Source organism: Centroberyx affinis, unplaced genomic scaffold (assembly GCF_046629955.1).
Source record: "Centroberyx affinis isolate AG114_WGS23_722 - 3 ecotype Tasmania unplaced genomic scaffold, CSIRO-AGI_Caff_v1 ptg003130l_1, whole genome shotgun sequence".
Classification (NCBI taxonomy): domain Eukaryota; kingdom Metazoa; phylum Chordata; class Actinopteri; order Beryciformes; family Berycidae; genus Centroberyx; species Centroberyx affinis.
This window is the reverse complement of record NW_027281192.1, coordinates 1-13,197: the sequence shown is the minus strand read 5'-3', so window position 1 is coordinate 13,197 and position 13,197 is coordinate 1. Positions and strand designations below refer to the sequence as shown.

Below are 13,197 nucleotides of genomic sequence, written 5' to 3'. Positions count from 1 at the left end.
CTTCGTGGAGAATTTGGAGAATGTTGCAACAGTTGGGACTGAAACTGTGACCAGAATAGCCCAATTCATATATTTTCTCATGGGATAGATTTTCAGAAATTATTGGAGAAAATACTGGGGACTCCCTTTAACCCTCTCAAGGACTTTGGGAACCCTTGCTCTCATTAAATAGCCTACTAGTAGCCCCTATGCAGTATGTAGCTGTGCATGGCTGTCAACGCTCTGGCATGGAAAGCCTCTCAGCCAAGTTCCGTGTATTGCCAAAGATATACATGATTTTTTTCCTTAAGTTTCACAAAGTTTGGGAAATAATAATAGATTGTATACGGTGATACAGTGGAAAATAAAATAAAATCCCCCCCCCAAAATCAACTTCACTTACAGGAAAAGCATGAATTTCTGCTTTTCCCTTACAAAACTATATCTTCATATGACTTACAGCAGACTGATACTAGCAACTTTGATGTAAACTATAATTAACCTCTTTAAGTCATATTTCGGTCGGCCTAGAAGTATGGGTGAACTTTATTCTCGCTATTAAAACGGGGGAGTGAACAGAGTATAGGTGGGTTTACCTTCCACTCCATCCCTGGTTATATAGGCGTCACATGTATTCCCAGCTTTACACAGTATAACAGCAATACAAGCACACAGTGTGTCAACATGTGGCCGCTTCACTTCCATCTGCTCGTTGCTGTTCAAATCATTTACCTGCAGCTCCTGTCGCTTTGCTCCGACCTGCAGGAACAAACCAAACCCTTCTTCTGCCGCCGCTCGCCTGTGTTCCCCCCCCCAGCTGCACAGCCGATAGCTGGGTGATTGATTGGGTGTTATCCCGGTGAAATGAACGCGGTCAGTCCCCCCCCTTTTACTCCCGAGCAGGCTGGGACATTTTGCCTTTGGAAGTTTACTTCGCAGTCAGCCGTCGGCCCCCCTCAGCCATTACAATGAGATGATCCGACTCCAAGCCTCTCTTCTTCTAGAAATTCACCAGCACATGATCATCGGTTGATTGTTTTGGGGTTTTTTTGTTTTTTTTTGCGTCCTCCCAAAAAAAAACAGATGTAGTCCTGAGCCTATATTAAATGGGAAAAAGTGCAGCGTTCACTTCTTGTGTAAAATAAACAGTTTCGGCTGGAGCTGAAGTGTTTCCCCCTCCGATGCTGCTGGCGTCGTTGTGTTGAGGTCTCTGTAATCAGATGCTGCTCGCCACAATATCCATTCATCCTATTACAGACCTTAACCCTTCACTGTCTGGAGCCAACCGCCAGCACGGCTTTATGCTGCATTCAAGTGCTGTCGGGAAAAAACGTCGCTACAGGTTGAGTGCTGATAAACCACAGAGGAAAATGATACTCATGCACAGTTTTATATATATATAATCAATCTGCGATGTTCGATGCATTCCAGCAGTTCTCTTATGATGAATTATGTGTTGTAATTCAGTTTTGCATCATCTACTTCTACTTCAGTTAGTGATTTCCTACATTTCCCAGAATGCCTTTCAATAACCCCCCAGAGAAGGGGCGTGAGCTTGTATTTATATGTAGGTGGAGAGAGCAAGAATTATGCTGACAGCAATAAGGACAGCAAGAGAGCGAGTTTTTCCAGTTTATAAAAAGTGAGTCGCACCCCTACTCAAAACACTGCACTGCATTGTATTCTGGTCTATTTCCTGGTGCTGTGGGTGGAGAAATTGATCTCTGTCTTTTCTACAATGGAACGTCAAATATTGCCAACTCAAATCATTTTCCTTTGTTACCAATATATTATATATATGTATATATTTCTTTCTAAAATTAAACAGCAGCCACAAAATTATTACTGTTGTTACAGGGCCCAGGTGTTATTATTTACGAGCAGCACTTGAAGGCAGCATTAGGCCAACCCAGCCCTGCTGATAGTTTTCTCACACACACACACAATCTATCTCAGTCACACAGAATGATGGGTCTTGCTTCTGAAAACTAACAGCTCATACAGGCTGAAAAGTCTGGAGAGATTGATAGACTGATTTTTCAGCCCATTAGTCTAAATAATAAAAAGTATTTTCAATCCACAACACTTTACTGCAATTCACTGCCTATGTTTCTTGTTAATATAAAATTTTAAGTCTTTCCAAAGCAAAAACATTTGTATTTATTTGTGTTGATGAGTAGATCAGACAAAGCATGAAGATCAGTTTGGTTTGGAAACAGCGCCATCATTAGGACAGCAGCATAATAACACACTGCAGGTCTGGTTGGAGACCTTTAGTCAGTTCAAGACAATTATTTGAAATGATTTCATTGGTTAAAGCAAGCTCTTCACAGAAAGCACAGACATTTTCTGAATTCCTAAATAAAAAAGTATTGAGAAACAGTGGCAGTACAACAGTAGCTCACACTGTCCAGCCTCTCCTCATAGTTGGGATTATTAAGGTTTTGCATTACAGAATACTCTGAGCCATATCAACAATGACAGGCACTTGGAGAAAAGCTAAAATAATGATAAGTATTACATTTGTCAAATGTGCACATTTCATTTTGCTCCATGAAAACAGGCTTTTATGGGTTCCTGAAAAACAGGAACTTTTGGCAGCCTTAACTTTGCGTGGCAGTCCAGAGGAAATTTTCAGTTTGGATGGTCAGACGGAGGCTGGCAGTGGCCACAAATGTCCAGGCTGGACGTGTGCAGACGGACCCTGGCAGCAGTGAAGACGGTGAAGCCAGGCTTGATGCCGTCACCGCTCCTCCACCAGCAGCGATCTGAAGTTCTGTAGCTCCCTGATGCTCGTGGAAATCCTGAAGGACATTTCAAGAAGAGATTTTTTATTCCTAGGGATGCGTGCACATATGTTATATACAGAACAGCACTTGCAAAACTGTAGCAGACATCAGGAATGTCACTCTGACTTAGAGATGTATCCTAGAATGGTAACAGACATATGACGAGTTTTGTTCTAAAATGACACACTATGGGCCACTATTAAAGTTATGATTCATCTTATTACATTTGCTCACAAAATAGACACATTTTGAAGAATATAATCATCTGTGTTATTGAAATATTTACAAATCAATTTCAGGTAGAAAAAACTTTCTAAAATGTATACATAGCATGTGGAGGAAATGAAACCCTTTGTATCTTTTTTCTCTATTATCTTTGAAACTCAAATGCTAGAGAGCAGAAAAGTCAGCGCCCTAACTTGCACTGAAAAACCAAACATTTGGCAGATGGTACATATTGTTGTAATGATATTATAATGGGACGGGCTCTCATACCTTCCAAAGGCATTGAGGAGGGAGACGATCTCCTGGCGGCTCAGCTGGAAAGCGGGCTGTCGGACGCTAGATCTGGGCAGAGCCTCAATCTGTCGCTCTGAAAACAAAACCTTTAGGGCTGTGCCTAATCCCTGGGTCTGAAAGGGCGAGAGACACAGAGAGCGAGAGAGAGAGAGAGAGAGAGAGAGAGAGAGAGATTAAAACAACAAACAAAACACAATTCAATGATTAAGAAAAGAGCATACATATCCTGGTTTGCCATCAAAGCTTCATTCACCCTCCACCCACAGAACAAACAAATTCCCATACTGAACAGGAACATTCTGGTTGTCCGTGCCATTGTATATTTATAAATACTGTAATACAACTATTGGATTACATTTGATAAGATTTTGATGATCTCCATGGGGAAAGCAAAAAGTCCCTCGTTGTTGGCAGAACTATTCTTTGGGTAACAGAAATTTTGCATTAAAGGATGAGTTCAGTGAATTTGGACCTATATATAATGAGTCTCTTCCATCCCTGTAGTTCTTGGACCCACAGACAATATTTTCTCCAGAGTCAGCTGTCAGTTGAAACAGCTCCGCTGCCTCTTGCTGGTAACAATGAGTCCAAACTGTTTGCCAAAATATCTCCAAAAAAGCCGTTTGTGGCTCCATGGGGAGTTGAGAAACATGACACAGTTCCTCCATTACGACATTATGACTTTCACTAATCAGGAAATCACAGAACAATTTTTCTCTGCCGCAGCACAGACCGCTGTGGGGTGAAAGGCGGTTCCTGGCAGAGTGATCTAGTCCAAGAACTACAGGGATGGAAGAGACAAATTTTATATAGGAACAAAATCGCCATATCCTTTAAAGAGTAGCATCATGGATCACACACTGTGCCACAATGGTGAGTGTTAGAGAATGGTTTGGTAAGAGCCAATCCAGTGCATGAGTCCTCCTGACTCACCTGTAGTTTCCCCCACAGCCGACATTTGAAGCAGCCCACACAGTCCATGATCCTGGAGATGTTGAGGAAGGACAGCCTGATGTCCTCCTGAGGTCGACACCACACAGCAGAATACACACATTGTCATTTTCAAAATAATACAGACAACTTGTGTCCAGACAATATCAAGGTGATACTGTGAAAGATCAGGGTTTCATTTCTGACTTTCCCATTTTTTTAACAGTCATCCCTCCTTGTTAAAGGAATAACTCACCCCGAGAATGAAAATTCAGTCACTATCTACTCATCTCTATTACAGTCAAAACTCCACTGAAGTTCATACAAAAACCAAACACACAGCAGTTCGCCCCTGTAGCTCCATCTATTGAAGTTAACAGGGTCATCTTTTTACAACTCCAAAAAAGCATGAAATGTCCATAAAATTTCTCCAAACAGCTCGTCCAAATTATTGTCAGTGAGGGAAATATAGGAGATAATGAGGTAAATATTGGACTTTTGGACCCACAGTGCAATCATTTGACTACAAAATACTTATGCTGCATGAGCTGTTTTGACTAACATGGGGCCAGTTCACCCCATTTTGGGATGAACTATTCCTTTAACACATCTTTCTCTTGTCCCCTTTTAGGGGAATATCATTGAAATTTCAGTAATCAAATACATTTTCCCTGTGACATAGAGCAGTTTAGTTAAAATTAGTGAACATCCAAACTGTCCTCCACAACCATAAATGAGAGCAGAGAGTTCATCCTGCACCATGTCTTTAAAGCTCCAATGAGAAGGAATCAACAAAGATGGAAAAAGGACTATGACAATACTTGGGCAGATATTGGCCTTTCAATAAAAATTGGATATCAGCCAGTCAGTGTTGCCCACTGCCAATGTAACAGAATCGAGTATAGGATTTTAGCTTTGTATGTAGTATGGGTTTTAATGGAGAGTTTTAGTGTTATATGGTTGTCTAAATGCTGTTTCAGAGGCTTCTACACTCTGCAAAGAATATCATTTTAGGGGGAACACTGCATTGTATTTCCTTGTATTTTTTTGGCATAAAAATGTCAACACAAAATTACGTCTATTGGTAGTTTCAATCCAAAAATATCAGCCTTAAAAAACCCATATCGGTTGAACTCTAGATAATATCCAAGTTGATAATATATGTGCATTTTCTCATCGAGAACTGTATAAAACAGGAATAACATGAACCTCATTTAGGTGCTATAAGCTCAAACAAACATCTAATGTGTCCACAAAGCCACTGCCCATGTTTAGAAATGTACTTGCTTATAGGAATGTGATTCTTAAATTGAGTGGTATTCTCCTTTAAAAATAAGTTATAAACCTGTCCATTACAGTAGGTCAAATGGTTGCAGACCTTGAGCTTGGCTGCCTCCTTTTCATCCCCAGCAAACAGAGAAGCCTCATCAAAGTGCAGAGGGAAAGAGCTGCAAGTGTTGAGAAAGAGAGGAATCATTAAAAAATGACGATATGTCACACGTTAGTAATAGCAACCGCACTACTGGCTACTAAGAAATTAAGAAATTTAAATAGTATATTAGCCTTTATTTCTGTAACCTGCTTAGAATAAGTCTGGAGGTTGTTGTCAACACTAATACTTCAACTGTTTCGTTTCTAATATAGTTTATATGTTATGAATAAAGGTTATTATAGTACATTAAACTAAACCTAAGACAAAAACATTGTTTTAAACTGAAGTAAAAATAAAAATGAGACTATGAAAAAACTAAAATGATCTTGTCTACTTTTTTGGCTATTTTTACTGAATACTAACTACACCATAAGATGGCGCTATCTTGTAGACCGATTTGTCCAGCTCCCATCGCCAGAAGTGCAGCATCGCTATCGCTGCTGACATAACTTATGTTAAAAATAGTTGGGAGAAAACGGCAGAGTCTGTTTGGGATTATTTGGAGCTAAATGCTTTGAATTCAGATCGCTGTTGAGTCTGCTGATGCAGCAGGAAACCAAGTGGGACCAGGTTTAGTTAGTTGAGGACGTATTGAAAAATTAATGTAAATCATATCATGATACCTTTAAAAAATATGACCACAACCAAAAATACTAAAACTACAACTGAAACTCCATGAAAATTAAACATTTGTAAAAAAAAAATAAAAAATAAAAAATAAAAAAAAAACTAAACTAAAACTACCAAAACCCACACTGAAAAAGAACAAAAACAAACTAACTAAACTGAAATGATGAATTCAGTACTCTGCTCTCTGGTCTGACCTGGCCAGCTGCAGGATGTCCAGCAGCAGGTGTTTGTGTCTCCGGTCCTGGTCCGGCTGGCCGGTGTACAGCTGGACGGACGGCTGCTGGAAGAACGGCAGAGCTTTGGCCAGCGCTCGCAGCTCGATCAGGTACAGGAAGTAGAGGCTGCGGAGCCTCTTGGGCCCCTCGCCGCCCGTCAGCTCCGAGTCGAAACGCTGCTGGAACTCCGACACGTTGTGACCCCACTTCCTCTGAAACCAGTTGTCTGAAGGAAACAGGAGAGGAGAAGAGGAGATCTGGTCTTCATCAGCGTCCAGACTCTTTAATTACTTTTGTACCGGCAGACGCCATGCCTTGAGGAGCCAGTGTATTCTTCATGGGGCTGTTACATTGACGGATGATGGACAGAACAGAGTGCTGCTGTCTGTCTAATTTATGCAGCATTGTCTGTATTTTTTGCGTACAGAAAAAGTTGAAACAATTCGAACTTTTTCCAGACTGCAGTATACGTAATTATCTGTTACTGTTCACTAACCTATGACAATGAAGGTGGAAGTCACCTTTTCTCTCGATTTTCAAAATGGAAGAGCAACTAATTTGACTCATACGCAGCTTCCAGAACTTCGTATGAACAGCAGCCTGCTAGTTTACAAAGACAGATCTAGTCTGGCCTGGTATAATATTGGTGCAGTGATTGTTCTTCCAGGTTGGTTGTATAGAAACACAATGTTCAAATTGTGAATCCTGATACTGATATATTAGTTGGCTAGCAAGCGTAGCTATACGAGAATGGCAATAGTTGCGCTTGTTGAGATCCATGTTTCTGTGTTTACAGATTATCCACCGCCTTCTTTCAAAAATGTCTCGCCCTCATTTTACATTCCAGGCAGACAAAGAACGGAGAGTGACGGATCCATAAACAAACTTAATCTGTTTCATCAATTTCTGTCTGACCGCTGCCTTGTTTTTTTCCCTTGATTGGAGATCCAAGTTTTTACACTTTTGGATAGTGATTTCTTTACTAGCAAGAAATCTCCAATACGACCTATAGTTAACTAAGAAAAATCTGATTCTTCATTCAAGCAAAAAAAACAAAACAAGATTCACTTATAAGAAAGAGAGAGAGGGACTGAATAAATGAATGTGAAGGTGTTTGTGTCTCACCATCCAAGAGGTATCTGGCACTCAGGTGGATGTTGATGCTGGCGTGGAGGCCGGAGACAAGCCGGTAGAAAGCCCTCTTCTCCACACACTGACCTGAACCGGGAGAGAGAGAGAGTTAGCAATACTGAAAGTGAAGAACAACACAAAACAGTGTTTGCAGTGACGCTCTCTGTCTGTTGGCTTATCGGTCTGGCTTGTTAAAGCGACAAAAAGCAAAATCGTCTGACCACTAGAGGGCGACAGAAACCACAACACATTTGTAAATAACACACAGCAAAGCTACTGCACTACGGAGGCCTACTAAGGACAAACATAGCAAAGCATCATGCATAAAGGCTAACAGCTAAGCTAACCATACCTACGGAGAAGTCTCACCGGTTACCAGTCTCACTCTGACAGATTTTTCTCCTGCTGTAGGTTACATGTCCCACAATGACAAGTGAAGACAAGTTTACTAGTTTAACTATTTTACTAGTTTATTTTTCAGGAATGGGAGGGGTGAGAACCGCTTTTAACAGCGAGGGAGGAGAAGCCAAGCTAATTTTTTAAATCTGAAAAGCTACTGGCTGAATCGGGAGGAGCTTCGTTCAGGAGCGGAATTTGACAACAAGCTTTAGAAAAGAGGTGAAAACAGCAACACAGCTGGCTGCTGTGTGGATATTGGGCTTATCATTATGTCTCAATGAAATCTCCACATAGCACACATTAGGTTCAGGATCGGTTAGAAGGTCTGATATCGCTTATTGCAGGCTCCGGGACAGTATCTCCTTTATTCTCTCTCTCTCAATCACCTACAGGATGTTCAGCAACACCTGCTTACCTTCCAGCCAGCTGTAGAAGGTCCTCGCTGAAAATAAAAGCAGTGCTCTCATCAGATATACACAGTGAATTCACAAATTAAATGCAGTGAATCATGGTGCAACGTAACAGTAAAAGGCCGCTCACCTTCGCTTCCTGTACTGCCGTGGAAGGCGGTAGGATTTAGCGGTCGCTTAACAGTATAAGGTCTGTGGGAGGAAAGACAAAGTGTTTAAAGGCAAGGTTCAGGATTTTTTTTTTATAAATAAGAAAAATACAACAAATGGACCCAGGAATTCAAGGAACATCACCAATACCTCTTTTTTTTTTTAAAATAGTGTTAAAGTGTTTTAGGGTGGATTTCTCCTTCAAGACATTTGATGAAAAATGTGCTGTCATCCAATTCTGTGGTGTAAATTCTATGATCATTTACTTGAAGCAGTTTTCCTCATAGATGCTGTTCCAGATCTGCCAGGCTTCTGGCCCCTTGTAGCCGGTGTAACGCTCTGGGTTCAGCAGCAGGTCCACATACTGGGAGTCTGGAGACTCTTCATCTGGAACAGCAACATGTGGGTCAAAGCTCAGACAGCCAGTCACAGGTCACAACATCTTTAGTCTGATGAGTTTGATCCATAGTCCTGTGATGTGATAATATTCCACCAGGGTTGGGGAGTAACAGAATATTTGCAATGGTTTTGCGTTATTTCAAAGAGTAATAAATAAACCTTAGACCATTTCTGTGGGTTTGCTGCCATCTAATGGTTAAAAGCGAGCTATGTCACCACCTGGCACAAAAGATCAGCCAATAGCAGATGGCAATTGTAATAACACGCTTTTAACCATCAGATGGCAGCACATCCACAAAAGTAGTGCAGGGTTTAGTAAAGTAATTGTATTCCATCATATTACCCCAACCAAAAAAATTGATTCTGATTACAGGTACTTTTTATTACAGTTGTTCTACATCTTTATAACATTTGGCACAGAAGAAAATTGGTGTATGTATGCAAACCTGAAATAAATTTTGTGAAGTTTGTAATTTTTCACTTTTTCTCATACATCAAATATGGCAATCTAAGTAAAGTAATCTGAAAGTAATTGAAAGTAATATAGAATATATTACTGAGTTTGGGTAATCCATTTTTTTTTTCTGGTATTCTAGTTAGTTTGTTCATTTGCACTTTGGTAGCTACATTACTATGCTGTGCTTGGAAAATCATGTTTTGAATAAAATCTGTAGTTACAGGTTGACTGACTGACTGACTGACTGACTGACTGACTGACTGATTGATTGATTGATTGATTGATCAATTGATTGAATACTACCATCAGCCACGCAGAAGCGCTCTGCCTCATCATCGTGTTTGTTCCAGTCCTGCAGAGCCTCTCTGGTCTCCTCACTGGAAAAGACAAAAGAGCAGTCAGTTGGTTCAGCTTTGACCTTTTGACTGAACCTCAGCATGTATGTCCAGAGGTCAAGGGTCACGCAGGAGACTCAAACTGTCAATGTATAAATACTTGTGACACAGGATGCTTTCTATTCACAAATGGTTCAGAATGAGCTCTATTCCTCTGTTAAATTTATAACCCAATTTACTTTCTGCTTCAACTGACACAAACCTGGATTGAGCTGCAACCGCAACATCTCTTAAAGGTGCTGCATGTAGCATTTCACCATCAATAAATCATCACCACATTATTTTTTAGACAGTAGTATAACTACCATAAACAAACGAGACCATCAGTGAGAAGCCTGTCAGTCTCTATCAGCCTCTACTCTGCATTTTCCAGTGTTTCTCCACCTGGTTAGCCTGGTTCCAGACTCCTGAATCTCCACCTGCCCACTCTTCAGATTGACAACTTCAAAAATGCACAGAGATTAATCTGAAAATATGGTTGCTTACCTTAATTCTTAAAAAAATAATTTAACAAGGTTTTCATTCAGCAGCAGTGATATTGTGCCTTGAATGCCCGATCCAATAGGATGATTGTGTGAATCCAAACAAACCTGAGAGAGACATCTACAGCTCCAAGACGCTCCGCTTTCTCACACTCACTCAGCGGCTTGTTTGCTTCTGCTGAATACTGTACACACACACAGATGAAATATTTATTTATGTCCACATAAATACAAGCATACAAAGGACATAAACGCTATTAATGCAGTCAGATGTTGAGTCAGTCGGTTACATAAGTGCCTAATTGGCAACCACATTGTTGCCATACACACAGGATGAAAACAGTGGCCGAAAGATGAGGTCGAAAGATAACAGACAGGATCCACTTCATGGGTATAAAAAGCAATGCCTCCTCCATATTGAGCGGCTACCAGTGATAGCAGATACTGAAAAATACCTCGCTAACTGCTTGGCCCTTCTCTTAGGGAGACCAGCCATCTGGAGCCCCTCACAACTAGCTTGTGCACATGACCCAGGCTGCCAAATATGAAAACTAAAAGTTTACACTTGTAGCCTAGCTGTGAAATGGTCTGCTCCAGCTGTTGATATTTCAGCATCTTGGTTAGAAAGGCTTCCTCTAGGCTGTAGTCAAAAGTACAGCCGACCTCTAGAACGAACACCTCTCTAAGATTTTCATTGACAACAACAGCATCAGGGGTGTTAGCTGTAATATTAGAGAACACTTCTGAATCCTCACTACACAGACTGAACATGCTCGGCTTCACAGTAGAACACACACACACACACACACACATGCTTTTCAAGTCATCAAAGTACAAGTCAGAGTCAAGTCCCAAGTTACCAGAACCCAAGTCAAGTCAAGTCTCAAGTCTTCTCTTCATGCATCAATTCAAGTCTTCAGCAATCAATATTGTGACCCGAGTCTGACTCGAGTCTGACTCCACTTCAGGTCTGCTGTCCTGGCTCACCTTGTTGTGGCTGGAGGATCGGATTCCCTCCGGCACGTCGCTCTGTGGAACGGAGCAGACAGAGTTTTGACAGCTGAAGTGAATGAGCGTTTGGTTCGCTTACAGCAGGCGGATGTGCTGAGGAACTCACAGGAGAGCAGGGCTTCACCGCGCAGAGTCTCAGACCGCACCGGCCGCTGTCCACCCAGAACGGACACGGCTTGTCCAGGTTCACCTGAGCCAGAGGGAGGCGATGGAAAAAACTACTCAAATCCTTTACTGAAGTAAAAGTAGCAGTACCGTAATGGAAAAATACTCTAGTAAAAGTAAAAGTCCTGCATTCAAAGTTTTACAGTAGCATTAATAAAGTATTAGCAGTAAAAATGCACTTAAAAACCACTTCTACCTTAAGGTCCCTCATGCGAGATCATTTATAAATTATAAACACGTTTCTCAGACAAGCTTTGTTCAAACCTACACACCCTGATTTTAAATTCTAGTCCAGATCCCAAGGTTTCCGAAGATACCAAATGTGTCATTCTGAATTACAGGGTCAGGTCAGGTGTATAAAATGGTGCAGAAACATCTAGATTTTTTTTCCATTTGTTGTAATGGTGCAGCCAGGCGTGCTGTAGCTTCAATGAAGCGTTGGAACAAGCAGATACGGAATATGGATATGACACTGTCGTGCAGTTTGGAAAAAACTTTTCTAATGTTAAGTAAAAGTAGCAATACCGTAATGGAAAAATACTTCATTAAAAGTAAAAGTTTTGCATTCAAAAATTTACTTTAGTAAAAGTATAGAAGTATTAGCAGCATAAATGTACTTAAGGAAAGTAAAAAAGTAAAAGTCCTCATTCTCAGAGTATTATTATTGAAGCATTAACCTGTAAGAAGTATTTTAATGTTGTCGGTCTAACTGTTCCATATAATGTTGGGGAGTTTAAACTCTAACAATGCAACATATTTTATGAGCTTATCGTATGTTTTGCATGTAAAATATTCAGATAAATAGTGGAGTAAAAAGGACAATATTTCCCTCTGAAATGTAGTGGAGGAAAGTAGAAAGTCTCACAAAATGGAAATACTCAAGTAAAGTGCCAGTACTTCAAAATTGTACTTAAGTAAAGTACTTGAGTAAATGGACTTAGTTGCTTTCCACCTCTGGTCTCAGTACATATCATTGGCTGGGGAGAGGACTGTTAGTGTGTGTGTGTGTGTGTGTGTGTGTGTGTGTGTGTGTGTGTGTGTGTGTGTGTATAAGTTACCTTGTAAAATCTGAAGTAGTCGGACTCCAGCAGACGTTGAAGTTTGGGGTGAAGCTGGTCGTTGTTGAAGGCGTCGATGGTTTCCACATCACAGGCACAGTCATCCAGGTTTCCTGAGAGCTGAGTCAGACCAAACACAACTTCACCTTCAGCATGGAAGTTGATTGGCTAATATTTGTAAAGCCAGGAGGTGTGGTGAATAAAAACATTAGCAGTCGGAAGACTTCCACTGCTGGCTCAGTAACAGTAACACCCAGACTCACCAGAACAGAAATAGAGCAAGACTACAGTATGTAACAGTAATTAAGATAAAGATATAAATACACACAGGGCTGAAATATTACACTAGTGTTTTGAAAGTCCACTCCACAGTCCAGACACAAGGACAGTATCATATTAAAGCCACAGTGGACACTGCTGGCTCAGCAACATTCAGAAACCATCAAGCAGATTCAGAATATTATCATGTTGAGGGCAACAACAAGTAGAGACGGGACGATCTGCTTATCTCACGATACGATTCGATACGCGATATGGGGTTCAGGATTCAATACAACCACGATACGATGTAATAAATAAAAGTTCAGTGACAAAGTCTGGCAGAGTTATGTTTAGACACAAATCTTTCTAGCGATGGCATTGGCTC

General features: G+C 40.8%; 2 protein-coding genes across 2 annotated transcripts in view; both read right to left on the bottom strand.

Annotated features, from left to right (window-relative positions):
* Positions 1–1,052, bottom strand: part of pacsin3 (protein kinase C and casein kinase substrate in neurons 3) — a 34,283-nt gene extending 33,231 nt beyond the window's left edge. The window contains exon 1 of the mRNA XM_071537821.1: positions 712–1,052. The gene's annotated coding sequence lies outside the window, so the exon portion shown is untranslated. The remainder of the gene's footprint in view (positions 1–711) is intronic.
* A 1,087-nt stretch (positions 1,053–2,139) lies between these two features.
* Positions 2,140–12,671, bottom strand: ero1a (endoplasmic reticulum oxidoreductase 1 alpha; the record flags this gene model as incomplete). The annotated part of the gene is made up of 14 exons (XM_071537825.1): positions 2,140–2,783; positions 3,264–3,400; positions 4,221–4,307; positions 5,596–5,665; positions 6,474–6,720; positions 7,620–7,712; positions 8,440–8,466; positions 8,565–8,626; positions 8,851–8,971; positions 9,744–9,817; positions 10,426–10,502; positions 11,305–11,346; positions 11,435–11,518; positions 12,552–12,671. Coding segments are annotated over 14 exons (1,302 nt in total), but the record flags the coding sequence as incomplete, so codon positions are not given.
* Between the last annotated feature and the right edge of the window lie 526 nt (positions 12,672–13,197).